Source organism: Otolemur garnettii, unplaced genomic scaffold, assembly GCF_000181295.1.
Source record: "Otolemur garnettii isolate 467f Iridium unplaced genomic scaffold, OtoGar3 scaffold00001, whole genome shotgun sequence".
Taxonomy (NCBI): Eukaryota; Metazoa; Chordata; class Mammalia; order Primates; family Galagidae; genus Otolemur; species Otolemur garnettii.
The window spans coordinates 38061806-38089781 of NW_003852396.1; the positions used below are offsets into that span (position 1 = coordinate 38061806).

General features: G+C 45.8%; 1 protein-coding gene across 2 annotated transcripts in view; it reads right to left on the bottom strand.

The window, feature by feature from the left end:
- The window catches only part of ST5 (suppression of tumorigenicity 5), a 117095-nt gene that overhangs the window by 23824 nt on the left and 65295 nt on the right, over positions 1–27976 (bottom strand). For both annotated transcript variants that reach the window (XM_012803569.2, XM_023514661.1), the window contains exons 3-4: positions 10754–12013; positions 6353–6489 (exon numbers count right to left, since the gene is read on the bottom strand). In XM_012803569.2, coding sequence (XP_012659023.1) covers positions 6353–6489; positions 10754–12013 — 1397 coding nt within the window. The remainder of the gene's footprint in view (positions 1–6352; positions 6490–10753; positions 12014–27976) is intronic.

The window sequence follows — 27976 nt, forward strand, 5'->3', positions numbered from 1 at the left end:
CAATGCACAGTGCCTTGGGCTGGATGACCAGCCAGAATCCTTATCATGATTCTCCAAACTGTAGGAAGATATGCCTCAATCCCTTTAGATCAGGGTTTTCCCAAGGTATTGACACTTTGGGTTGGATAATTCTTGTGGTGGTAAACTTTCCTGTCCATGTGTAAGATATTTAGTGACAACCTGGGCCTCTATCCTTCAGATGACATTAGCAACCTCTCAGTGTAACACTGAAAATGTCTCCATATACTAACAAATGCTCCCTGGAAAAGAATGGATGGATAGAAGGGAGGGAGGGAGATAAGGAGGGGTGAAATGAGAATCACTAAAGACAGATCTTTCTAAAGTTCCTAATAACTCCTGAGTTCTATGACACAAGTCCAAGGCTCACCCTCTTTTTTCTCTATCCTTCCCTATTTCCCTTCTTCTCTTCATTTCCTCCTTCCTTCTTTCCCCACAATCACAGCTTTAATACCAATACAAATCCAGCACACCAAGAAAAAGATGTAGGATACTAAGGCCCAGGACAGTTAAAAGAGGCACAGTGCTGGTGCACATCGGTGACCCAGGAGGTCATAGGAACAGCAGGTTCTCAAGGTCAGCACTGCCTCTGAAACTAGAGTTCAGGGAGACCTGAAAGGCCTGCTCCTGCTGCCCAGCCCTAATGCCAGCCTTTCTTCTCCAGCAATGTTTAACATCCTCTCTGATGTAACCAAGGCACTAATCACTTCTCCAGGAAATGACTGCTGGCCCCAGCCCAAGTCCTGCGCTCCTCTAACCTCAGCTTGGTCCCTTCACAGCCTTAATTCACCTGCTACCCCCAATATCCTGATTTAGACCATTTCTGACCACCTTTTTGCAGCTGTTTCCAGATAGTCCTAGTCATCTCTCCAGGATGTGAGGGGGCCCCAGGGATGAGAAGGTGCAGAGACCATGCAGACCTTGTATCCTAGATTCACTTAAGGATCTTACTGAGAGCAAATACAACATCAACGCAATGGCTCAGAGAGGGGTAAAAAAGCAGGCTCAGGAACAGTGCTCAGAAATTCCTGCAGAGGACAGGGCTAAAGAAGCCAGAGGTGGAGAAACTAGGAAGATTCAGCAGGGACATGGATGGGAGACAGGAAGCCTGGAGACTGCATACTTTCACCTGCATTTCTGCCCACATAGCTTCCTTAGACACTCCATGCTGCCCTTGGAGATAGATGGAGAGTTGGCCCCTCGTCCCCAAAGGCCTGGCCCTGAGAAGCTCCACCTCATTGAGTCCAACTGGGGAAGCCAGAGGTCTTACCCTTTCCCAGCTTTGATGAGGAAATAAGAGGCAAGAGCATCATGAAGAATTCCTGCTTTGCACTCCTCTGAAAGGGGATTGCCAGAGCTCAAGCTTATCACACTGATCCTGTAGAAGGAAGAATCCAGCCCCACAGAACCCTCCCCACAGATCCTTTGGTCATTAACCACATGCATGCCCCCCACATATGCACACATGACTGGAAGAACCAGTTAGGGAAGGGATGTGTGTATGAACAGGCACTGAGAATTTCTCCAGAATACTAGCTTCCTGGACCCCACCCACGGCTAGGGCCCTGGGTCTGCTGCTTCCCTCCCAACTCTCCTCTGGTTCCAACCAGCTGTTTCTCCTGGTTCTCAGCATTTTCCCCTTTCTCATACAGCAAAGGACCAGGCTTAGGGTCCAATTCCTCTGGCAACAGATCAGATTGGGATCTCCAAGGGGCCAGGGGCCAGCACCTCTTTGCTGCTTTATTTCCTTTTATAATCCCCATTCATGTAGGTGTCCTCTGTTCCTTATAGTTTCCCAGCTTGGGAGCAAGTGAGAGAAGAAGCCAGAGAAAGCAGTCTCACATGGCTTTGCAGTACAGGCTGGATGGCCCTGTCCCCAGCTTGCACCCCACTGAAGTTCCTGGAAACTCTCCCTCAGCCCCTGCTAGCTGATGGGAGTGGGAATCTCTGAAGGAATGCAGCTCAGGCTCCTTGGTCAGGCGCCGAGGCCACTCCACATAACTCCCTAACAAGCTGCCTCCTTGGGTGCATTTTTAAGTGTCAGGCTCAGAATGCAAACATAAGGCTTTGTAGAATGGCAGCATCTTCCAAGGGCAGATGTCAAACTGGACAGGCAAGAAATAACAGCTCCAGGAAGCAACAAAACAGCAACTTTCTTTTTGAACCCCTTTCCTACAAATTAGCAGGATAAATTTCAGCCTGTTTCAGAGTATCCTACCCCAGTTCCCCAGGCATCATGTCTGGTATGGGCAGGAGGCCAGAAAACTCCCCAAGGCCCCTCATTCAAGTCCACTCCTCACACATGTTAGTCTCTGGGCCAGCTGGACCTCACAGCCTCTAATAGACCAGGACTCCAAACACTGGTACCCAAGATGGAGCTTTAGTACTGGTGCTCTGTCTCCCTACAGCCCTGACGTTACATGCCTCCAACCAGCTCTGTTCATCCCTGTAGAATTAACGCAGCACAAGAGCTAGACAATCCAGCTAGAATCACAATCAACCTTAATCTCCCAGAGCATAGGCTGGGCTTGAGGTGAGTAAGAGCCACTGATTAATCGGAAGCAAAAAGTAAAACTGACGGCCAGGCGCAGTGGCTCGTGCCTATAATCCTAGCACTCTGGGAGGCCAAGGCGGGTAGATTGCCTGAGCTCAGGAGTTTGAGATCAGCCTGAGCAAGAGCAAGACCCCATCTCTAAATAATAGCCAGGCGTTATGACAGGCACCTATAGTCCCAGCTACTTGGGAGGCTGAGGTAAGAGAATCACTTGAGACCAAGAGTTTGAGGTTGCTATGAGCTATGACATCATGGCACTCTACCGAGGGTAACAAAGTAAAAGTCTGTCTCACACACACACAAAAAGTGAAATTGACATTCAGAGTTCAGCAAAAGAGACTCTCTGAGCCTTTAAAATCTCAAATTTGTGGACCTGTCTTCAGGAAAGGAGAAAGGGATAAACTGACCAGAAGCTAACAGAAAGAGAATATTCTCTACACTCTCCCCTGTATTTCCCTCTATCTGCCTTGATCAGGTCCTAGAAATTCATACTGGCCTACTGTGGGGGACACAAAGGAGAAAACATGCCCAGGAAATTGTCTGAACTACAGATTCTTTCTCTCTCTCCCCCCTCCTTTTTTTCCCCCCCAAACTCTCACTCTGTTGCCCAGGCTAGAGTGTTATAGCATTATAGCTCACAGCAATCTCAAACAACTGGGCTCAAGCCATCCTCCTCCCTCAGCCTCCCACGTACCTGGGACTATAGGCGCCCATCACAACACCCAGTTAATTTTTTCTACTTTTAGTAGAGATGGGGTCTTGCTCTTGCTCAGACTGGTCTCGAACTCCTAAACTTAAGGTATCCTCCCACCTCAGTCTCCCAGAGTGCTAGGATTAGACATAACCAGCCTCACCACAGATTCGTGAAACTAGCCCCACTTCAGAAGATCAAAGCAAAACCCAAACATCCCCTGCTCTTTTTTCACCCTCTCTCTTTTCTCCTTCCCTTATCCTGCCCTGTACTCTAAGTATCCAGAAGCCAGGTGAACAGTTAAGGAAGACGCCCCCACTACACCTCGTACCCCTTATTCCCAGCTCTAGCTCAGTCATCCAAGAGGCAGCCAGGCTGCTCCTGTGTCTCCTTGCCTCCTCATGCAGCACCCCACAGAGGAAGAACATCTTCTCACTCTAATGAGTGAGGAGCCAAAGGTCCAGACACACTTGCCTCCTTTCTCTTGAACCAGACCTAAGGAGGCCCAGGGAACCGCTCTGTTGCCCAGAATGGTGCCTCCAAAATTCAACATTGCCCCAAACAATCCTAAATAAAGCCCCAGATCATAGAACTCTGGATAGGGAGAAATGGATGAGGCAGCCCCTTTCTCTTGTTTCAGTTCAGATGATGCAAAAACTTACCTTTGCTGGAAATCCCTGAGCAGCACAGAAAAGCTTCCCAAGACGGAACAGAAGACAGTGAGGATCACAATATTGCCTGTGTCTGGTGTACTGGAGGGACACGGGCAATACTGTGCTACAGCCCTCTGCCCACTGCAGCAGCCACACTGGGTTCTCCCAGGCCCTGAGCAGCAGTAACACATTACAGTCTCTGACACCTAGAGGAAACTGGAATGTACCCTGCACAGAAGGTGGGGAAGGAGAGGGGGCAACAGAGCTGCCCCTTGTGGTCCCATCCACTTCAGTTGAGAGGACTTTCTTTTCTCTGAGGGATGTTGCATGAGGAGGCAAGAAAATATCAGAGAAGTGTGGCCGCCTCTTAGATGGCCTAGCTAGAGCTGGGGCAGAGGTAAGGGCTGAACAGGGACACGCTGGAGTTGGGGCTTCTTCCTTAACTGCTCACCTAGCTTTTGTATCTTTGGCTCTGATGCATACAGTTCTTAACTTCAGCTCTGGATAACCTGAGGGTATAAAGCTGTCTTTTTTCTAGTGGTAAGGGAAAGGCCTCCCTCCCCTAACTCTTACACTATTCCAGGGATTTTACTCCCACAGTCTTTCTGTTATGACCCCAGTTTTGCACAGCTACATACTCTGTACTGTGTTCCTGGGAAGGCAGTATCTCTGTGGGCCTGAGTACAACTGGTGTCTCCCCAGAAATGCTAGCCTAGCAAGGTGTAAGGAGAAAACTATGAAACTGATGGCTCAGATCAAATGAGAAAATAGTATGGCCTTTTCTTCCTAAGATTCCAGTTTTCTGAGAATCAGGAGAGTTCTCTCTAGTGGGGCCATTTTTCTCTCTAATGTGTTAACTAAGACTATGTTCTGTAGCTTCAGTAAGACAGAGAGAAGAGCAGGTGAGCACACTGCTTCTCTCCTCTTCACTGACCTACACTGAGACACATGCTTTATCTGAGTAGAATCAAAGCTTCCAACCAATTCAAGTTTACCAACACCATGCCCTCCCACTTGTTGGAAGACAATTCTCCACAGAGTCTTACATTAATGTTCTTCTTTTGAGCAAGAGGAACTTGCATTTCTGGACTGCATTTTAAAGGATATTTATATAGCAAAGAGCCTTGGAAAACAGAGATATTATCTTCCTGCAGGGCAAAGGCAGATTTGTTTCCTGACCAGAATGATGAAGATAATGTCTCCTTATAGAGAAAAGGTGGGGCAGATTTGCTAGCAGCCCTTGAAAAGACTGGGATTTCCTAAGACTAAGGTTTCCTAAGCCTGGGCTCTTCAGCTGGAATACAGGCCCCATAGTGTGTACAGCTTCTACCTGGGCCTCCTCCAGACCCCACGTGACTTGTAAACATGGGGAACATGTGGGACATGAGACTCATGCTGTCTACTCTGCCATGAGTAACAAAGTCCTCTGTCTCTGACCCAGGAATCTTGTGTTTCTGGCCAGGATCCATGACATTTGTTAGCTTATGCTATAGTTTAATGTTTGTGTCTCCCCAAACTTATACATTAAAACCTAATCCAGGCTCAGCGCCTATAGCTCAACCGGCTAAGGCGCCAGCCACGTACACCTAAGGTGGCGGGTTCGAATCCCCAGCCCGGACCCGCCAAACAACAATGACGGCTGCAACCAAAAAATAGCCGGGCGTTGTGGCGGGCGCCTGTGGTCCCAGCTACTTGGGAGGCGGAGGCAGGAGACTCGCTTGAGCCCAGGAGTTGGAGGTTGCTGTGAGCTGTAATGCCACGGTACTCTACCCAGGGGGACAGCTTGAGGCTCTGTCTCAAAAAAAAAAAAAAAAAAAAAAAAACCTAATCCCCAGTGTGCTGGTATTTGTAGGTAAGGCCTTTGAGAAGTAATTAGTCATGAGGGCAAAGCTCTCATAAATGCGATTAGTGCCCCCCAATAAAAGGGACCCCAGAGAACTCCCTTACCCCTTCTGCCATGTGAGGACACACAGAGAAGACAGCTGTCTCAGACCAGGGAACAGGCCCTCACCAGACACTGTTGGCGCCTTATTATCTCATTTAATCCTAACAACAATAACCTTATGAAGTATTATTACTAATATTATTGTTGCCATTTTTAATATCATCACATCATCTTATAAGAGAGAAAGAGTCTTCACAAAAGTTAAGTGATCTGCCTAAGGACACACAGCTAAACGCTTCCAAAAATAAAAGTCAAGAATGTGTACTTTTTGCCTTCTTGTGTTCACAAAGGCCCTATGGATTTCAGTTCATTCAAAGGGCCAGGTTTTAATCATTTAGCTGCTGTGTCTTTCCTCTGACATTCATTTCCAGTAGGAGTTCCAAAAGGAGGCACCATGCTTGCCCACAGTGAATGATGAGAGCAGGTGAGTGTCTCCTCCCATTCTTGTTCCTTTGCAGCCCCCAAGACAACCCACCTCAGCTGCTGCTTACCTACAATATCTTCATAGGCATTCTCTTCTAAAGTGCTTTTGGATCCAAATTTGGGTTGGCTCTCAGTACCATTCTCAGTGGGAGAAGAGGGGTACAGGGATTGGAGACTGGATGCATCCTCAAACTCAAAGGATTTTCTGTGGATAACAAGAGCAAGAGTCATTCCAGTCAGCCAGATCTCTGCTGCCTTGGCCACAGCAAAGACAAGCGGCCCTCTTCATAAACCCAGCTACTGAGAAAAGCACCAAGGTAGATCTGAACTTACCATCCAAATGAAGAGACAGGTGATCTGAAAGGCCCCATCCTGGGTGCCTGCAATATGCCTCATCTCTAACAATGCAAGTACTAGGTAACAGCACTACCCTAGCTTAAAAGCATGCAGTTGTGTCAAGTACTCTGTCAAATGCACCTTCACATGTATTATCTCCTATATCACCATACTGCTACCATGTACTGTGCCATTATATGAGTAAGAAGATCAAAGTAACAGAGTCCCAACTTTCCCAGGGTGTCTGACTTCAGGGCCTGATTTTTTAACCACAACTTTGGCTTCCCAGCCCTAGAGAATGCTCTTCTTGAGAAGTTTCAGCTATCACCACAGGGTTCAAGAGCCTGATCAGCCTCTGGAGCCTCATGTCCACATCTGCACCCTAGCCAGGATTCCTGACACTGAAATGCTACCCCCTCAGGAAGGGGTGGACACTGGAAGAGTCCTGCTCGGGGCTGCTGGGGGCTTATAGAGGCAGTTGGTGCTAGATGGTTTGTTGAAATAGGGAGGGTTGAGCCCTCAAAACAAATCACATAACTTCCAAGGCAGAGCTGAGAAGATATTCTGCAAACAGAAGCTACATCCAAGACCCTGTGTTCCTTCAGCTAGTAGCCTCCTCCTCTCTATCCCCCAAATAACCTCCATATCTACTATAGAATTTCAGAACCACAAGTTGGAGCCTCCAAAGATGCCCTGAGTCCACAGCACTCTCTATGCTCCCCTCCTTTATCAGGGAGATAATTCCTCATCTAAGACACTGATGAATCCCTCCTCTCATCCATTGACACCTTCCTATTCTTTCAAGAGCCATCAGATCTTTCAGCTAATGAAGTTCTTCCTCTCTTCATTTACTTTGCTGGATAACTCCTCCTGAGAGTCCTGGGGTGCAAGTCAAGGGCTGAAGCATGCCTCAAGGCCCACCTTGTTCTGAGCCGCCTGACCCCCTTTAGCACCCAACTGAATACTCTTTGCATCACCACTCTCCTCCGAGAGAGACACAGTGTATCTCCAAGACACATTTCCTCCCAGTTTTCAACCACCTCTCTGGGTATTACTTTTTCAGGCTCTTGGGTGGAACTCTGTTTCCGCAAGCCTTTTTTTTTTTTTTTGAGACAGAGTTGTCCTGGAGTTAAGTGTCATAGCATCACAGCAACCTCAAACTCTTGGGCTCAAGTGATCCTCTTACCTCAGCCTCTCAAGTAGCTGAGACTACAGACATGTGCCACAATGCCCAGCCAGTTTTCTATTTTTTAGTAGAGTCAGGGGTCTCACTCTTGCTTAGGCTGAACTCCTGAGCTCAGGCAAGGCCTCTTACAGTGCTAGGATTACAGATGTACGCCACCACACCCACCTTCCATTTACGTGCCTTTTAAATCTCTCCGAGTCTGTCTTTGGGACTCTTTTTCTTGCTCTGTATTTTCTAGGGGCCAAATACCCATAGGCCATTACCATATCTACCATTTGTAATCACAAGGACTCCTAGATTGTGTCTTTGGCCTAGACTTCTCAAGTAGTTACATATTCAATGGTTGAGCACAATGGTCCCCAAATTTTAGCCCATAGATCCACAGTTGGTATGAGATCAAGTTTTCACTGGTATATATAATACAGTCAGCATCTTAGACAGATCCCACGTCAGCAAATAAGACACAAATCATCAGAAGCCAAATCATCCTTGAAAATCCTCCAAATCCTCTAGGAGTGTACCATGCTAAGGACTAACGTACTGTCTCTCATTAAGACTAGTACATGCAACACCCGTAACTCAGTGGGTTGGGTGCCGGCCACATACACCCAGGCTGGTGGGTTCAAACCCAGCCCAGGCTAGCTAAACAACAATGACAACTTCAACAAAAAAAATAACTGGGCGCTGCGGTGGGCGCCTATAGTCCCAGGTACTTGTGAGACCCAAGAGTTAGAGGTTGCTATGAGCTGTGGCACCACAGCACTCTACCGAGAGTGACATAGTAAGACTCTGTCTCAAAAAAAAAAAAAAAATCAGCTGGGCACCACTGCTAAGTGGTATCAGCCCTATAGACCAGGGACAGCGAGTTCAAACCTCTCCTGGGACTGATTTAGAAAAAAGAAAAAAAAGATTGCTTGGCCAGACACAGTGGCTCATGCCCATAATCCTAGCACTGGGAGGCCACGGGTGGATTGTTTGTTTGAGCTCAGGAGTTCAAGACCAGCATGAGCAAGAGCAAGACCCCTTCTCTACTTAAAACAGAAAACTAGCCAGGCATTATGGCAGGTGCCTGTAGTCCCAGCTACTCAGGAGGTTGAGGCAAGAGGATCACTTGAGTCAGGAGTTTGAGGTTATAGTTGTCATTGTTGTCACCACAACACCTGACTATTTTTTGACTGTAGTTGTCATTGTCATTTGGCAGGCCCGGGCTGGATTCGAACCTACCAGCTCTGGTACCTTAGCCATTTTGCTAAGGTTAATTCTTATATGAAGAATTAACTCCACCGTAGTATGGCAACATGTGTGTATATATTATACAAAGAGGTAATGTGTGTGGCAATATGTGTAGACCTTTCAGGCTGATGAACTCTCCCCCCACTCCCTTTTGTCATCTAGTTGAATGCTTTTTGCTCTTCTGAATTTAGTTCAGCAACTCATTCATTCTCTCATATTCTCTCTCTCTCTCTCCTTCCCTTACTCATCAGTCTAATTTAAATGCCTCCCCTCTGGGTCTCTGCAGTGTCCTGCACTGACATGTATGAAAATATCTATGATTTATCTGAGCACCAGACCATGAAGCCCTTGAATGGAAGAACCATGTCTTGTTTACTTCTGTGTCCCCTAGACCAGCAAAAGACTTGATGTGCAGCAGGCTCTGGATGGATGTTTACAGAAACAGATGAATAAGAACAAAGTAAACACTCTTGGCAGGCTCCTAAAAGAATTAAAAAGCCAGTGAGCATTTTGGGGTGGGCCAAAATATGGGATTACCGTTTGCCAAGGACTGTTCTGGCTCAAGAGACTGAACCTTTGTGCTTTCTTCCTCTCTGCATATGGCAGGGAAGTTTATATATGAGATGAGATATGCTGGATGAGAATAGACTGAAGAATCCTCAGAAGTAGATGCAGGTTAGAAGACACAGGCAGTAAGGGGTAGAAAGACAGGTCTTCCAAAGAAAGCAGAATCCCAGCCTACTTTAATTCAGAGAACAAGATGCCTGTCAATTTTCACCAACTCCAGCAGACCCAGCTCTCAGGATACTCTGGGGAGATGGCCCTGGCAGTCCAGGGTCAGAAATGCCAAGACTGACCAGGAAACCAATGTGAGCCTTGGAACACGTCATTCTGGGACATGGCCAAGAAGTGAAAATGTTCTTTCACTCCTTTTCCCATCAGTCTTTCATTTCAGGGTATAAGAATTCCTGTTTGGTGTAGGCCCAGGGTTCCTTATATTCATGGGACCCTCAGGAGACAGGAAATTGTGTTAAATTTGCTGATTCTACTATGTTAATGACAAAATGCAATATTCAAACAATGCTTTACTCAAGGAAATAAATTTCTAATGCTGGCACTTCAGGTGGTAGGGAGACTAATATCCTACTAGTCCTAAAGGGACTGCCCACATATCATGAGCTGGTACAAGGGAGCACTTGCACAATACTTCTTGAAGTAGCCCCACATAAGTAACGGGTACCCTTTGATCTTTCCCCTCAACAAGGCCCTGGCTCCCCTGAGATTTCTGCTACTGGACACAAGATCTCGCTTCCTCAGCATGGGTTCCTGAACAGAATTAGGATCCCTGAGGACCTCAAAAATGTCAGAAAAACCCCTCAAGAAAAAGTCTTTTCCAATCTCTTGATGATGCAGTCTCCCTAATGGGGAGACTCTGACCTTCCCATGGAGAACTGAGTAAGCTCTAGCTCTCTCCTGAAGGTAAACTCAGACACTTTCAGTGCACAGCTTGGGGAAGAAGTGCTTTCACCTTCACGCTCACGTTCAGGTATCCTATAAGAACACAACAATCTCTGTTTCACCACAACACCCAACAATAGTTCAGTGCATCAGAGCTTATAAAGCACTACTGACTGTGACCTACAATACAATCACTTCTGCATCCTCTATTTAAAAGAAAGCCACTGTGCCTGGCTACAAGACAACAGAGTGTTACCTGCTCTGGGACTTGCGGTGACCACGCATGTCCTTCTTGGGTCTCCGGGTGACTGGTGGGGCTGGGGTGGAGGGCAAGGGGGGTGGAGCAGCAGGTGTAGGCGAAGGAGGTAGACCATTGCTTGGCTTACTCTTGGGGTTCTTGTCAGCCTCATATTCAAAGGTGCGCTTAGGTTTGGGAACAGGGTTCACAGCGGGATCAGAGGAGTTCTTTGATGGCAACAGCTGGGAACTAGGGTTATTCCCAGAGTTCCCTGGCTTAGTGGAACCATTGCCTTCCCTCTCCAGGGGTGGGCCTGCCTCCCCGCCAACTCCAGCCACTCCCACTGCCCGGCTGCCAGCGCTCAGACTCGCATTCCCTGTCAGCTCCTCTAAGGTGCCCAAGGTTCCGGTCTTCCTTTTCCCTCGGTCTACACTGTAGCAGCTGCTGGGAAGCTGGGGGAGTCCCCGGCCTGGCTGCTCCTTCAGGGCCTGCTCAATTTTCTGGATCCGGCTCAGCACTGCGGAGCTCTCTTTCCTGCTGCCATGCCCCCTGAGGAAGGTACTGTGCTCACTCCGGCCTGGCCGTTTCTCCAGCCGGTAGAGAGAGTCCCGGACAGGGAGTGTCTCTCCCTCCTCCTCGGTCTCAGGGTAGGAGCACTCGGAGAAGGTCCTGCTCATCCTCCGGAGGCCCTTGAAATCAAAGGTCTTTTCTGAGCTGCAGGGAGACGGCACCACGCTGGGACAGCCCACACTGGGGCAGCCCTCACTGGCTGCCCACTCGCTCCCAGAGCCCTCCCGCTTCTCTCCACACATGCTCATCCTGGGTGAGGCCTCTCGGCGACCTTCCCATGCCGAAATCTTCTCCCGGATGCCCAGGCTGTGGGCACAGGTGCCAGTGCGGGTCAGCAAGATGCTCCGTGGGCCAGCCACCGGCCCCAGTAATGGCGTGCTATGGGCAAGGGGGAGGCAGGCAGCCACTCCCTCTACCTCCTGGGCTGCGCCTTGGACATTCTCCTTCTGGTCTTCTTTCTTGCACACTGAAGGACTTTTGTCCAAATAACCCAAGCTGGTGGGCTTGAGGGGACAGGAGGGTGGTGAAGTATCTGGGGAGGGGTCTTGAGGATTTGGGGGTGAAGGATCACAGGGGTGCCAGTCCTTGAAGAGCACCCGGGAGCTGGAATGGCTGGGGTACCTGCAGGCTGAGGTCTCACTATCACTGAGGGGGTAGATGGGACTCCTCGGCGGGGAGAAAACTGGAGGTGTAGAGACTGACTGAGACCTGGGGGCAAAAGAAAAAAGGGAAAAAAGAAAATGGCAGTGAGTGGCCTAACAACCAGAGGCATCATCTTTTACTCTCAGAGAGCTCAGCATCTATCCCCTGTAGGACTCTCAAGCTACAAAATATTCTCTTCAAATAATGTCCCCTCAAGGCTGTCCTCAAGGAGAGAATCAGCTTCTTAACTAAAGCAGGTCAAACTCAATGGGCCTCTCTGCCCAACTCATCCCCTGAATAATGTGTGGAAAAGAACTCTGTTCTCCAAGTCTTGTCCCAAGAGTCTGAGACTAGTGGTGTGCTGACAAACACTCAAAAACCAGCTCTCTGGGGGAGATGGCACAAATGTTGGCATTAGCCATTTCCATGGCACAAATATGCCACTACAGCTGAGCTACCAAGGTGACATCATTGAATGTGGAGCTGAGAAAAGATGCTAATGACCAACTCTCATGAGCTGGTGCAAGGCAGCTCTTGCACACTACTGCCAGAAGTAGTCCCACATAAGTACACTCAAACCCTTTGATCTTTCTCCTTATCAAGGCCCAGTCTCCCAAGACGTCTGCTACTAGATACAAGGCCTCGCTTCCTCAGCTTGTCCAGAATTAGGATCTTTGAGGGCCACAAAAATGTCAGGAAAGGCACTCAAGAAAGAGTCTTTTCTACTTTCTCGGCTAATGGAAAGTGAAGCCCACCCCTTAGGCAGCTCTACCTCCTAGCAGTGTTATGACATCTGTAAATATCGGTCATCTCCCAGCTCTAAATCCATAAACAGATTTTAGCAAATACAATGAACAGTTCTAAATAAATTTTTTTACACATATTTACTCATTTAATCTTCATAAAAATTATTCTTTTTCTACAATATGTATTTTACAAATGAAAAAACACTGAGACAAAGAAAGATTAAATATCTCATCTAAGGTCACTCAGCTGGCAAGTGATGCCAGGCCATGAATTTATATTACACTGGGTTGCCTCTCTAAAAAGGAAGCAGTGCCCCGGCTACTTCTGTGACCCACCCAGACCCTAGATAGAAATCTCCACACATTGGGCACACCCCTGTCTAGAACACAGCCTTTAAAAGTCCTTGAGACCTCTTGGTCTTCCCTGCTAGACCGTGATTTCTTTTGAGGTTAAGTGATACACAGCCAGCATCTAGAAGATGTTCAGAATTCTCTGAACAAAAAAGAAAGGAAAAGGTAAAGGGGAGCATATTGAAGAGAACCATAAGCATACCTCCTCTTCTGCATACTTTTCTAATTATCTTCTAAGCTAATCACTGTCAACTTTCAGAATTCTTTCAAAACAGTTTTAGTTCAAAGACAGCAGATTTTTGCCAACACTGCTTGTTACAATGGCCTTCCTGACCCTAAAGCCATGGCCCTCAATGCTAAGCTGTTCACCCTCACAGGCTCCAAAGAGCCATGCCATCCACAGGAAAGCAGCCAGCTGCCCCCGAGCCAGGCTGCTGTCACTTCTTGATCACACACAGAAAACTGGAGCTCGGGTGAGTCAGGGATTGGCCGACAACTCCCTGTTGGGTCACAGGCCTCTGGCTGCCCCAATCAACAGGAAACCTCAACATGCTTAAGTTGTTTTTAAAAGGGCAAGTCAAACAAGAGTCATCCCACGTGTGCATGGGCACAGATGAGAGAAATTCAGTGCCCAGACAAGCCAATGACCAAAATGACTCCGTTCAGTGAAGAGGTGTGAACAGAATAAGCCTCAGCCCTCCCTAGGGTAGGCAGCAGCAGGGCAACATGCCAGACTTGAGGCGGGGGATATTCCAGCCTACTCACCATCGAAAATGCCCTAGGCCTCTCTTATTTATTTTACAGAACCATAGAAGCAAAAGGTCATCAGCCCAGCCCCCTAAGCAAATGGATGCCTGGGCCACACTAATGACTCAGCTGTTCTCAACTAGAGGTAAGAAAAGATGCGTTCAATAGAGGACCACATCATTTGTTAATGCATTCAACAAATACCTACTATGTGCTGGGCCCAGTTCTAGGTGCTAGATACAAGAACAAAGAAAACAGACAAAAACCTATAACCTCATGAAATGCTTAAATTTTGGTGGGAGATGACAGGTACTTGACGAGACTCAAAATCTCTTGGGAAGCCTTTTAAACCTTTTTAAAGCAAAAACATCTTATTCCCTCCAGACATTTTGGTATGTGCTCCCCTACCAAGGTGAGAATTCACTGGTCCAGAGAACCACTGTTATTTATGGTAGTATGGGGCCTGGCTTCCACAGGTGAGACAGAAAAATAGTCCAGCACCACTAGTCCATCTGATTCCAACATGCTTTCAGAAAGCATGAACACATCTCTACAGGTTAAGAAATTTCTCTCAATCTCTAGGCTACTTTAACTGAGATTTTGTTTCTCTCCCCTTGCATAACACAAAATATAGAACAAACTGGCCTTTTCCTTTTAAAGTCCTGTCTTTGGTATCACTGATGACCTGAGGTCCATGGCTTTAAGTGCTGCTGCTGCCCAGCCTCCCCACACAGACCAGGCCCTATGCACTTCACCAGGAGGGGCTTGCCTATGCAGACCTTCAGCCCAAGCACCCCTAGGCTCATCACAGAGAAGGTGGCCTCATTCTCTCAGAGGTCTGAGGGACAAGCTGGTAAACAATAGATAAGACCCTAACTCCTGGGGTTGACAGTCTCACTTGAGGGTAGAATTCACTGCTTAGTTCTCGCTGTGCCTCTTACTATGAATGTACTCAGTCTCTGAGTATCCTAGTTTCAGTTCCTCAAAACTGGTCTATGTTTTACATCATAGAGCTGTCATAATGGACAAATTGGACTGTGGTTGTAAAACGGTAATTATTACTAGTGTTGTTTTTTTTACCAAGTTATGCCACACTAATCATTCTCAATAGAGGGTAAGAACATCCCAGACTTAGGGTTCAAGTTTCAGTATAGCTATGTACATACAACAAGTAACTTTCTCCCTCTCTCTCAGCCTCAGTTTCCTGAACTATAAAATGAGGGTTAAAAAGCTATATATCTCAGAGGATTGTTGTGAGAAATAGAATACACACCAAGTGTCAATCTTGAGTCAACCCATAGCACTCAATCTTAGCTTAATATAACTGCTAATACTAACAAGGGTATGACTATTATCATTACCTGGGAAAACTCATCGGTTTACCTCTGTCCTTGGGTTTTAAATAGTCTCAAGGCAGGAGGCATTAAATTAAATATGGCTATGAACTCTTTTCAGCCCATGCTATGGGAAGGTAAATGGAGTCTGTTTCCCTGCCTCTTGGATCTGAGGTGACCCTGTGATTTGCTTTCACTCACAGAATATGATGGTGGAAATTAAAAACAGTCTAAATTCCAAACTTGAGGCCTAAAGAGGCCTTGCACTTTCTCCATTTAACACCTGGAATACTTCCTTCCTGGTCCTGTCCCCTAAGAAAGTCAGAGGATGAGAGGTCATGAGGACCACACTGAGACACCTCAGTCAACAGCCAGCCTTCAACTGCCTGACACGTGAATGAGGCCATCTAGGATACAGCTGAACCCTGATACATGAATGAGTAACCCCAGGGGAAACCAAAGAACTGCCTAGAAACACACGGAAATGTGAGAAATCATAACTTGTTTTGAGCCTCTAAGTTTTAGGATGGTTTGCTAAACTACAATAGTGAAGAGACACAGGTGGGAAAAGTCAGGGTTGCATGTAACTAGCCCACCCCATTGCAGTGAAGAACCACTGCCTGGGCCTTCCATCTCCATTTTTCTCCTTCCACTTCCCCATAAGCCAGCTTCCATGATGTTTGGAATGGTTCTCTCTCTCGCTACTACAGGCTCTGATGTTCTAGGAAGAACTCCCTGAAAATGGAGCTACTTCTATAATCCTAAGAATCAGCCTCTATCAGTCTTTTTTTTCCTTCCCATTTTAAGACAAGAGTCTCATTCTCTTTGCCCAGTCTAGAGTGCCATGGCATCAAGTTAGCTCACAGAAACCTCAAACTCCTGAGTTCAAGTGATTCTCCTGCTTCAGCCTCCTGAGTAGCTGGGACTACAAGTGTCTGCCACAATGCCTGGCTAATTCTGTCTATTTTTAGTAGAGACAGGGGTCTCACTCTTGCTCAGGCTGGTCTTGAACTCCTGAGCTCAAGGGCTCCTCCTACTGTGGCCTCCCAGAGTGCTCACAGCTGTCTGTGAGCCACCACATGTGGCCAGCCTCCATCAGGCTCCATCCCCTTTCCCCCCAGTGGAGAAAAGGCTCAAGAGAACTGTCACCTAGAGACCAGGGAGGCCTCAGGTAAGACACAATACAAGCCAGGTGTCAGGGTGCTCAGGTCTTCATGATCATGAATAACACAACACCTGGTGTCTCCTGGTGAGGATGGGAGAGAATGCTCATTCTTAGGCTTCAGTTGCACTCTCTTTGTTTCCTAATTCTTCAGACAGACTGGAAGTGAAAGTAAAAGAATTCTCCTATTGGATGAGAAGAAACCACCGCCAAGAGAATGGCAGTGACTGGATCCCGACTGCCTTTGGAAGCCACCACCTAAGCAAAGCCTTCTTTTGGGTATGGACACCCACTCTGCCACTGCCACTGACAGTGCCTAGTTTCACTTCTTTAGGGTTCCCAGGACAGTTCCTTGCTAACCTTCTCTGAACCTAAATAAAGGAAGCCACCCCTCACCCAGAACCCGTTATGCCAGCCCCACCATGCCTGAGACACTCTTTAGTTTTTCTTCATTGGAGCACCAGGTATATTCCAGCCACTAGTTTAGGAACTAAGGATCAGCAGAGACTAAAAACAGAAAACATCTCTTTTACTATAGGTTATATTTTGGTAGAGGACACAACTTTGCCTTATTTGTTTTAGAGTAAGCTGACAATAAAAAAAAAAATCAACTGTGCTATTTTACATAGGGAGATTATGGGAGGCCCCTCTCCAAGATAACATTTGTATAACCTGAAGAAGTGAGTAATGCATTTATCCAGGGGAAGGGTGAGCCAGGCGGAATTAGCAGTAGGGCAAAGGCTGGAAACAACTGTATGCCTGCAGTATTCCAGGGGCAACAAGGAGGCCAATGAGGGTAGAGCAGAGGGAGAGGAAGAAGAGTGAGCTGGAGTGAGTCTGAGAGGCACCAGAGGCCAGGTCACGGAAGACCCTGTGGGCCGGTGGTAAGACTTGGGCTTGTGTTCTAAAAAAGGAGGATGCTCTTGAAGGGGTATGAGCAGAAGAGTGACACGATCCAACTTCATATCAGAGGATGAAGTGCAGGAGTGCAAGGCTGACAGCAAGGAGACTAGAGAGCCACTGCAACAATAATCCAGACAAGACAGAGATTATGGCGGCTTGGATTAGAATGGTAGTACTACAAACAGATTTTTTAAGAGAGAGGTTCTTGCTCCATCTCTCAGACTAAAGTACAGTGGCAGGATGATAGCTCAATGCAGCTCCAATTTCTTGGGCTCAAGTGGTCCTCCACCGCAACCTCCCAAGTAGCTGCAATTACAGGTGTGCAGTACCGTGACTGGCTAATTCTTTTATTTTTTGTAGAGACAGGATGTCAGTATGTTGCTCAGGCTGGTCTTGACCTCCTGGCCTCAAGCAATCCTCCCACTTGGCCTCCCAAAGTGCTGGGATTACCGATGTGTGCCACTGTGCACAGACAGAAAAATGCATCTATTTTGAGTGTTGGGCCAATGGGATTTGCTGATGAACCAGATGAAGGATGTGAGAGACAAAAAGAAGTCAAGGATAACATCAAGATTTTTGGCCTTGGCAGTACCCGTAGCTCAGTGGGTAGGGCACCAGCCACATACACCCAGGCTGGGCTCAAACCTGGCCCAGGTCAGCTAAAGAACGACAACTGCGAAAAAAAAAAAAAAATAGCTGGGCATTGTGGTGGACGGCTATAATCCCAGCTACTTGGGAGGTTGAGGCAAGAGAATCGCTGAAGCCCGAGCTTGAGATTGCTGTGAGCTGTGACTCCAGGACACTCTACTGAGGTCGACATAGTGAGACTCTATCTCCAAAAAAAAAAAAAAAAAAAAAGATTTCTGGCCTAAGCACTTGGTTAGAAAGGAGTTCACATTATAAATTTCAATTTGGGAGTCAGTGGTGGTATATAGATATTATTTAAAACCATGTGGCCAAATGACATAATCCGGAGTATAAGAGTATCTGGAGAAGTCCAGAGACTTAGCTGTAGGACAGTCGAGTGTTTCAAGGTCTGGAAATGGAGGAGGAGCTGGTTAAGGAGACTGATAGAGAAGAGGATTCAGTGAGGAAAGAAGAAAACCATGAAGAATGATGTCCTGAGACCTGTAAGAAATAGGGAGTGATCAACTGAATCAAACCTGCCAACAATTGAGTAAGAGAAGGACTGAAAAATGATCATCAGATTTGGCAACACAGAGGTCACTGTGACCTTACAAAGAGAAGTTTTGGTAGAGAAGTAGGAAGAGAAGCTTGACTGGAAGAAATTCAAGAAAATGGGAAAAGAAGTGGAGACACAGTTCAGACAGCTCTTTCAAAGAGTTTTCCTTTCAAAGGGAACAAAGAAATGGGTCATAATACAGGAAAATGTGGCATAATAGAAGTATTATTCTTATTAACTTAAGCTATGAGATATAGGGGTCACTATCAAAGTTTTGAGATAGACCATGTTACAGTTCATTATTTTATTTCCACAAAACACAGTCAACAGCATCTTTTCTGACTCACCTGCACAAATGTCAACTTGCTCAGCTTATCAATGTTGCCAAGAGGGCTTCATTTGTTTCTAACCACATGGATTTTACATTTCTTTCTGTTTCTTTGCTTCCTCTTTTTTTTGAGACAGTCTCAAGCTGTTGTCCTGGGTAGAGCGCTGTGACATCATAGCTCACAGCAACCTCCAACTTGGGCTCAAGCAATCCTTTTGCTTCATTTTTTTTTTCTAATTTTAGTAGAGACAAGGTCTCCCTTTTGCTCAAGCTGGCCTCAAACTCATGAGCTCAAGTAATCCACCCATCTCGGCCTCCCAGAGTGCCAGGATTACAGGTGTTGTCTTTTTTTTTTTTTTTTTTTTTGAGACAGAGTCTCTCTCTGCTGCCCAGGAAGTGCCTAGCTCACAGCAACCTCAAACTCCTGGGTTCAAGTGATCCTTCTGTCTTACCCTTTTGAGTAGCTGGGACTACAAGTGCCTGCCATAATGCCCAGCTAATTTTTCTAAGTAGAGATAAGGGCTCACTGTTGCTTAGGCTTGTCTTGAACTCCTGACCCAAGGGATCCTCCTGCCTCAGCCTCCCATAGTGCTAGGATTACAGATGTGAGCCACCATGCCCAGCTGGATTTTATATTTCTTGAGTTTTACGTATCTCAAAACTTTCCTAATGACTCATGTATTACTGCACGCTTGAATGAGGACTGGACTGATGCCGTAGAGAAGGAAAAGTTGTCAATGTAGGACACAGAGGAAAAAAATGCAGAAGTGATTGATGCCCTTTAGCAGGCAGCAAGAGAGGTAAACCTATAGAACAGATAAACCACTTACTCTGAGCATCCTCACATTCTAACTGTGTGACTAAGATGATGTAAATTTGTTAACAGTGTTTGAACACCATAAAATAATTTCATAAATGTAAAAATAATTTTTAAAAAGCAAATACAAAGCAGCGAACAGACACCCAAGTCTCTGCTCTTACCATCTCTCACTGTTTTTTTCTTTCTTTTTTTTTTTTTTTTTGAGACAGAGTCTCACTATGTCACCCTCAGTAGAATGCCATGGCACCACAGCTCATAGCAACCTCAAACTCTTGGGCTTAAGCAATTGTCTTGACTCACCCTCTGTAGCTGGGACTACAGGCACCCACCACAACGCCCAGCTGTTTTTTTGTTGCAGTTGTCATTGTTGTTTTAGCTGGACAGGGCTGGGTTCGAACCCTCCAGCCTCAGGGTACGGGGCCGGCATCCTACCCACTGAGCTATGGGCGCCGTCCCATCTCTCACTCTGTTATTCTACAAACCCAGAGTATGTTCCTGGGGAGGCAGACACTGTGGAACTGGGCACTTGTTGTGCCATGGCCTTGCCAGCAAGCAGCCAGTTCTGCTGCTCAGCACACGCACGGATGCCAAAACCACAACATGCAATTGGCCAAAACCAACATTCCAGGAAAGATGGAGTAAGATAAACAGATGAAAGAAAAGGGGAGAATGTAAAGGAAATTCAATAAAAAACCATAAATACACATACACACAGAAATATATATTTGTATAAGACAAATAAGCAAGATAAAAAGGGTATGAACTAAGTTATAAAGAGATAAATTTGAAGAGAAAGCATCATGTGTATGCACACATCTGTATACACAGACAGAAAGTGAGAGTTAAAGTGCAAAATAATCCCTCTCAACCCGTGGGTTAGTGACATAGCAGGAAACATTTGTGCTAAGGAATGCCCCATATATTGTCAGTGCACCTAGGGATATTTCTGGAGGAAAGGCTGTTGTTAGTCCTTGATGACAAGATATTTCTAAACTCCGCATCTTGAAGTTGCTTTTTTTCTGGACACAAGGCTACTGTACAAGCGTTAGTAATAAGAAGGAGCCAAGTTGGAACCAGTGGGGCAAAGTCCTAGGAGTCCAGGAAACAGCTGCAGAGGTACCAGGATATGCTACGAACGTCATGAAGTGAGCCTGTCTGCAAGTTAACGTTACATGGTCCAGCTTCCAATACACTTCCATCCCTACTAAGCAGGTGTCTAAACCCCTTCAAATGAAACTGCTCAGTAAGTGGCCAATCATCATGCTGGAGCTTCCAACCAAGAGCCTGTTGGCTCAGCCAGCCAGCCTTATTACCCTCTTGCCACTCGGCAACTGCCCCAGCTCTGGGGATAGAATTCTCACTGCACCACCCCAAGGCCACACTCTGAGCATAAAGGAGGACAAAAAGGAAGAAGGCTATCTCAGGCCTATCAGCAAGTCCAGGTTCTCGTTCCCCAGCCAGAGTACAGCCTTGCCTGGGAACTCCCACTGACATACTACTCACCTGGTAACTCCCACTGACATACTACTCACCTGGGAACTCCCACTGACATACTACTCACCTGGGAACTCCCACTGACATACTACTCACCTGGTAACTCCCACTGACATACTACTCCAGAAAAGTGCTGATAAAAAACAGAGGTCTGGGTGACACTCAACTTGGCCTTCCTGCTCCCAAAGAAACCACCTTACGAATGGTTAAGAGTTCCCAGTAGGATCCAGGGCAGCCTCAGCCTTCCACCATCTAGGGAGGCTTTTCACGGCTTGTCAGGGAAAGTAGAAAGTTAGTAGAAAAGTAATAGGAGCACAAACAGAGGTGCCTTCCCCTCCCCCCCGCCCAGAAAACACATCTAAGAATCTACCAAAGCCAACCTGTCTGTTCCTCAGCTGATTTCTAAGGATGCACAAAGAGGACTGGTGAGCTCTTCTCTGGTAGGAACCCAAGCCCTCTAAGCAGCAATGAACATAGAGAATACCTCCCATGGAGAAGCCCACTCTGAGGCTACCCACGCCTCACAGGAAGATCCCTCATGCCCTAGTCCAGTAAAAACGGCTTCTGTACAAAGCAGAACTCGATTTTATACAAAGCCAAAAGAAAGAGAAACCTACGTCTAGGAAACCATGCCAAAGGCACTTGTAGAGATTTTAAAAATTGGTCCTCAAGTTCTTTGACATGCCTCCTGTCAAAATAACCCTTCCACTTAAATCTGGGCTGTGACTGCTTAACCAATAGAATACAGTACAAATGACATGGTGCCACTTTTCAGTCCCAGGTATAGGACAGCCAGCATCAACCCCCAGACATGGAAGTTAACCCTTCAACCCTAGGACCTGGAAAATTGGTTTGACTATCTTTTCCTATATCCCAGAGCCCAGAAAACTTTGACCATCTTTTCCTATAGTCTTATATTTCTTATATTCATTAACAGTGGCCAATTCCCAAGAACCAGGTCAACCCGGGTTCACTTACTTATCCGTGGCTGACACTGAGTATTGTTGAAAAGAGATATTCTTAGATTAATGGTAAATAACAGTGAGTATGCAAAATAATGTGAAAATTGCTGAGGAATTCAGGGATGGTGTTAAGTTGCTATGGGTCAGTGAGGTCCACAGGGTTAAGGCACCTCTAGGTGATACTAGCCCCTAGCTACTGAGCTACCCACCAAGTTGCTTTAGCTAGAAAAGACATTGGGGAGCAGGAACAAGCCGTCCCTGCGGTGCTCTGTCTGAATCCCTAATCCACACAGTCTGGGACCATAATGAATAGTTGTCCTTTGGCAGCAAATAACTGGAACAGATTTTGGTACCTGTAAGTGGGTTGGCTACTGAAACAAAATCTTAAAACACTGGCTTTGGGCTGTCAGGAGGGGATTAATGGAAAGTAAGGAAAATGTTATAAGCTAGAGGAAAGGAGACTCTTATACGTGGGTCATTACAAAAGTTCTGAGATGCACAAAAATCAAGAAACATAAAATCCATGCAGACAGAAACTAATGAAGCCTTTCTAGCGACACTGAAAAGCCAAGCAAGCTGAAACTTGCACAGGTGAATCAGAAAGGATGCTGTCGACTGTGTTTCTTGGAAATGAAATTATGGCGCATAACTCAGTCTGTCTCAAAACTTTTGTAGTGGCCCCCACAGTGTTTAAAAATTTGATAATTCTGTTGCCTATGGTAACATAGAAAATAGGAAACATAGCTAATGAATTTGAGCTAAAAAGGAACTGTTCAGTTTCCAAGCAAAATTTAAGGAAACGTAAATGAGAAAGTCATACTGGGTCAGAAAATAAAACTGCTTTTCATGGCCAGTCTTTTTAGACATTAAAAACACTCTCAAATTAAGAAATGGATTCCAGGTAATAGGGATGGTTTTATTGAGTATGGATAAAAGTTCAAACTGTATACTTTACTTATTAATTAATTAATTAATTAATTTTTAATTTATTTAAAAATTTAAATAATTTATTTAAATAATTAATTTCTTTAATTTATTTTTTTAGAGGCAGGGTCTCATTCTGTTGCCCAGGTAGGAGCGCACAATCGCAGCTCACTGCAGCTTCAAAATCCTGGACTCAAGCAATTCTCTTGCCTCAAGAGAGTAGAGCTGGGACTACAGGCACACATCACCATGCCCAGTTAATTTTTGTTTTTAATTTGTAGAGAAGGACTCCTGCTGTATTACCAGAGCTGGCATCCATCTAAGTCCTGGCATCAAGAAATCCTCCTGCTCAGCCTCCCAAAGTGCTAGGATTACAGGCCTCAGCCACCAAGCCGAGCCCAATGAAGTTTTTAAAGGAAGTATATCAGCTTGGACTGATATACTGAGAAAAAGTACAAAATGAAGGGATGACTTTGGACCCTTAACACATTATAGATAGAAGCAGATGGAGAAAACTACTTACCCGCAATAATGAGCTCTTTTTATTAAAAAAAAAAAAAAAAAAAAAAAGAAAGAAAGAATAAAAGGATGACCCAGAGGGCAAAAGCAGAAGCTAGAGACAAGGTAAAAACTTGGGGCAGTAGAACCAAGGAATTAGCAACAGCAGCCCTGATGAATATAAGAATATGAAGAACCAGTCATTGCTAGGTACTTTTTGTTTTCCCTTTTTTGAAAAGAAGCACCTATAGTGGTTACCTTAGGCCTGTCCCACCAGTGTATTTTGGGTGGCAGATATCTCTTCTCTTTAATTTACAGGTCTTTACGGCAAGACAAACAGTACTCAAGAAGCTTCATCCAATGAACAAAACTGCACCCCAAAACTCTCATCTACACTTGGACCTGATTTTGATGACAAGATTCTAGACCTTGAGTTGATAATATTAATAGGATGAAATGAGGAATCTTAGACCTGAAAGAGATTAAGCAAATTATGCATCTGGGAAAGATGCGAATTGTGATCAGAGGGCAGACTGTAGCATATTGTACTTTCCAAAGACAGGTATCATAATTTATCCCATAAATAATGTTGTATTTATCTTCTCTTCCCTTCAACATAAACAGCCCTTTGTAATTCTCTTATAATTAATACAGGATAACAGGCTCAGTACCTGTGGCTCAAGTGGCTAGAGCGCCAGCCACATACACCTAAGCTGGCGGGTTCGAATCCAGCCTGGACCTGCCAAACAACAATAATGGCTGCAACCAAAAAAACAGCCAGGCGTTGTAGCAGGTGCCTATAATCCCAGCTAATTGGGAGGAGGAGGCAGGAGAATCACTTGAGCCCAGGAGTTGGAGGTTGCTGTGAGCTGTGATGCCACAGCACCCTACCCAGGGTGACAGCTTAAGGCTCTGTCTCCAAAAAAAAAAAAAAAAAATACAGGATAACAGAAAATACACTATTTTGTTTCTGAGGCCAGGTCATTAAAATGCCATGCATTTTTGCCTTGTTCTCTTGGGATGTGTACTCTTGGAATCCAGATACCACATTGTGAAAACATGCAACCAATGTAAAGGCAACATGAAGGTATTTTCCAGCTGAGGTCTCAGCTGACTGCCAGCATCAACTGTTAGACATGTAAGCCTTCAGATGACCCCAGCCCCTAGAGAGTCACCCCCAACCTCCAGGCCACTGCAACTGATACTGCAAGGAACAGAGACAAGCTTTCCCTGCTGAGTCCTACCCAAATCACAGTATGTGAGCAAAATAAATGGCTATTATTGTTTCAACCCACTAAGTTTTGGGTCATTTGTTATATAGAAATAAATAACCAGAACAGCAATAATGGCATCATGGTTGGATTCTGAGAAGCATCTTGGGGAACAGGGGCTGAAGATTATCCTGAGGGTTTGCCTGCCATGGCCAGGACAGGCTCTGCAATACTATCTTTTACCCCCAGCTCCTACCCTCATAAGAATTTCCTTCTCTGCAAGCTCTTGCCCACTTCCTGACACCTAAGGCACAGGGTCCAAATCTATATCTACTCTGGCAGTAGGACCTCAAGACATCTCCATTTTCACCATATCACAAACTGAGACCACCCTTTCATACATACCTGTAAATATGATTTGAAATTATAGCTCCACGGCCAATTAGCTGTATGGGCTATAGCTTCCTCACATGTAATGTAAGCAACTAAGCTAGATGTATCCCAAGATCCCTCCAAACTCTAACATTCCAACATTATACAGGCTGGGTTCCACTGAGTTCCAACCGAGACAGGGAAATAAAACCCACACAAATCTCCTCCCTACAAGGTATTATGTGATAACTGCCATTTGGAGACTCCAAACCAAAGTTTTGTAATAAATGCAGAGGGGAAAGGCATCTGTCCTACCTGTGTATTTAAGAAAAGCACTAAAAAAGAAGTAACTTTTACATCCAGCCTGGCAGAAATGTAAGGGTAGCATTAGAGAACAGGGAAAGATAAAGGCAGAAAGAAAGATCAGAGCCAGATCAAGGAAAGCCCTTGCAAACTAGACTCAGTTTCACCTTATCATGGACAGCAGTAGTTTTTGAGCAAGGAAGTCCTAGTAATAGCTGTTTATAGGGACGTGAATGTGGTAGCATAATAAAACAACAGAAGCATCATGAGAGGCTGTAGCCTTGAGTTCATCCTTCATTAGTTTTGCATCTTTAGGGGGTATCTCCGCTTCTCTATGCCTCAGTTTCCTAATTTGTAAATAAAATGAGTTAGAGTGAATAAGCTTTAAGCCCCTTTTTATTTCTGCTTTTCTAAGAATCTATAGACTAAATAGAGTCCAAAGCTAAGAAGATCCACTGGAAGTCACTACAAGGACTTGAATAGCAGCACAACAGCTTATACTCCAAATATCATTAATTAAATTATTTTTGAAAGAAGTTCAAAGTAGAGTAAGTATATTCTTTGTTTTACATTTTTTTTAATCAACATAACTTAAGTGTGCCGCAGAAGGTTAGCTATAGGTTCAAGTGTGCTGTGAGATAAAAAAGGTTGAAAAACACTGCCCTAACGGGTGCTCTCCCACCCAGCTAATCAACTGATCAAGGAGTAAAGTCTTCTATGTGCCAGGCATTGTTTTAGGTTCCAGGAACATAGAAAGAAATCAAAGTCATTGCCTCAGTAAGTTTATATTCTTACAGACACCCAGATTTCCTTCATTTACAATCGGAAACAAGGTTCCCAAATACAAGTCTGATGGTCTGTGTTTCCAAGTTGCAATGACTCAAGTGCTGGAGGCACATCTTCATAGTGAAGAAGCTGTGAAGGAAATCAGTTGGCATAGCAGGTCTTCTGAAAGAGCCCCAGATGTCTGCCAAGTCTTACTGCATAAGTGAAACCTCCTGGGACCAGCCAGTGACAAAGGTCATCCCATCCAGGCAGCTGAATTAGCTCTAAACATAATACTTCCTTGTTTGCAAATCACCAAGCTACTTCTAGTCCCACCCCAGGCCATCAACACCAACACAATAAAGTCTGACCTCTGGAATTCCGAGGAGCTCTGAGACCTCCACCCCTCCCTCCCAGAGCTGGATGCCTGTGAGCTGTAGTGGGAACACCTGTTGGGAAGGTATATCCGCAGGTAAGGGGGAAACAGTATGCCCATTCAGCTTCACCAACAAAGAGGAAAGGAAACCTGCTCTGGGAGACCAAAACACGACAAAGAACAAAACTTAGGCTGTCAAATGAAAAGGCTTAGATTTCTGCCTCCTACACGTTCCTGCCAAATCAAGACTGGATCGAAAAGGTAGAGAAAGGGAATAATTAGTGAAACACCTGTAAAGACCCAGGGAATGGAATTCAGGATCTTTAACCCAGACTGGGTCAGTGGAAGACTTCTGCAAATTAAAGTTACAGCCCTGCAAATACATATCTTGACAGTTCCTAATAGTTCCACTGGGTTCTATCTGCCTATCCCTATCAGTTTTATATGCCTCAGAACTCCCTTTTCCACAAAGCTGGAAACAAATGCCTCAGCCAGGGTGTCAAAAGCCCAGCTTTTCAAAGCCCTGGCGCCCCTCCTCCCCTTCCCTTCCCTCTCCTCCCCTCCCTAACCATGGCTCTGGCCAAACCAAGAAGTCTCCTCCTCAGACTCTTGGACTAGCAATGATAAAAAAGTCCCCAGGTCACCGCCAAACAGTGATTGAAATATCAGACTAAGAAATTCAGGTGCCAACATTACCAATCCAAGTTGTAAATACCTTGAAGAAGGAGAATCGATCACCCCTCTTTGTCCACCAGTATCTAGCACAGAGCCCAGCACCTAGGAAAACCCTCAAAGTTCACTGTCAGTGCCTTCCTAAATAAATCAGTGATTTACGGCCTTACTCAGCCCAAAGAACACACCCAGATGTGACATGGGGAGCAGACAGCCAAAGAAACCACCAGATCACAAGGTCTAAACAACACCTACAGCCCAGAGGCAGCCTCTGGAAGAAGGGTGGAGCTAGCTAAAGAGGCCTAGGATTCCAAGACAAAAGCTAGGTTCCCAGGAAAGGAGGGAGGGGAGAAGAGAAACGGAAATGTGGCAGGCAGGAAGTTAAGACTTAGAAGGGAGGCCAGAAAGATGCTTTTTTTAGGGACATCTGAGGCTCAGATATTTACAAACATCATCCAGTATGTTATGATGGCAAGCATCCTGGGAAGGCTGAAGGAAGAGCAATATCTGAAAACATGTGGAAATACACAAGCACGTATTCCAGTAGAAACTAGGGCACCTGCCAGCAGTCTCGGTTTTGCTTTGGAATGCACTGTAAATACTACATCTCTCTTGGTCCGGCGCCTGTGGCTCAAGCGGCTAAGGCGCCAGCCACATACACCTGAGCTGGCAGGTTCGAATCCAGCCCAGGCCCACCAGACAAGAATGATGGCTGCAACCAAAAAATAGCCAGGCATTGTGGTGGGCACCTTAGTCCCAGCTACTTGGGAGGCAGAGGCAGGAGAATCGCTTGAGCCCAGGAGTTGGAGGTTGCTGTGGGCTGTGCTGCCATGGCACTCCACCCAGGGCGATAGCTTAAGGCTCTGTCTCAAAAAAAA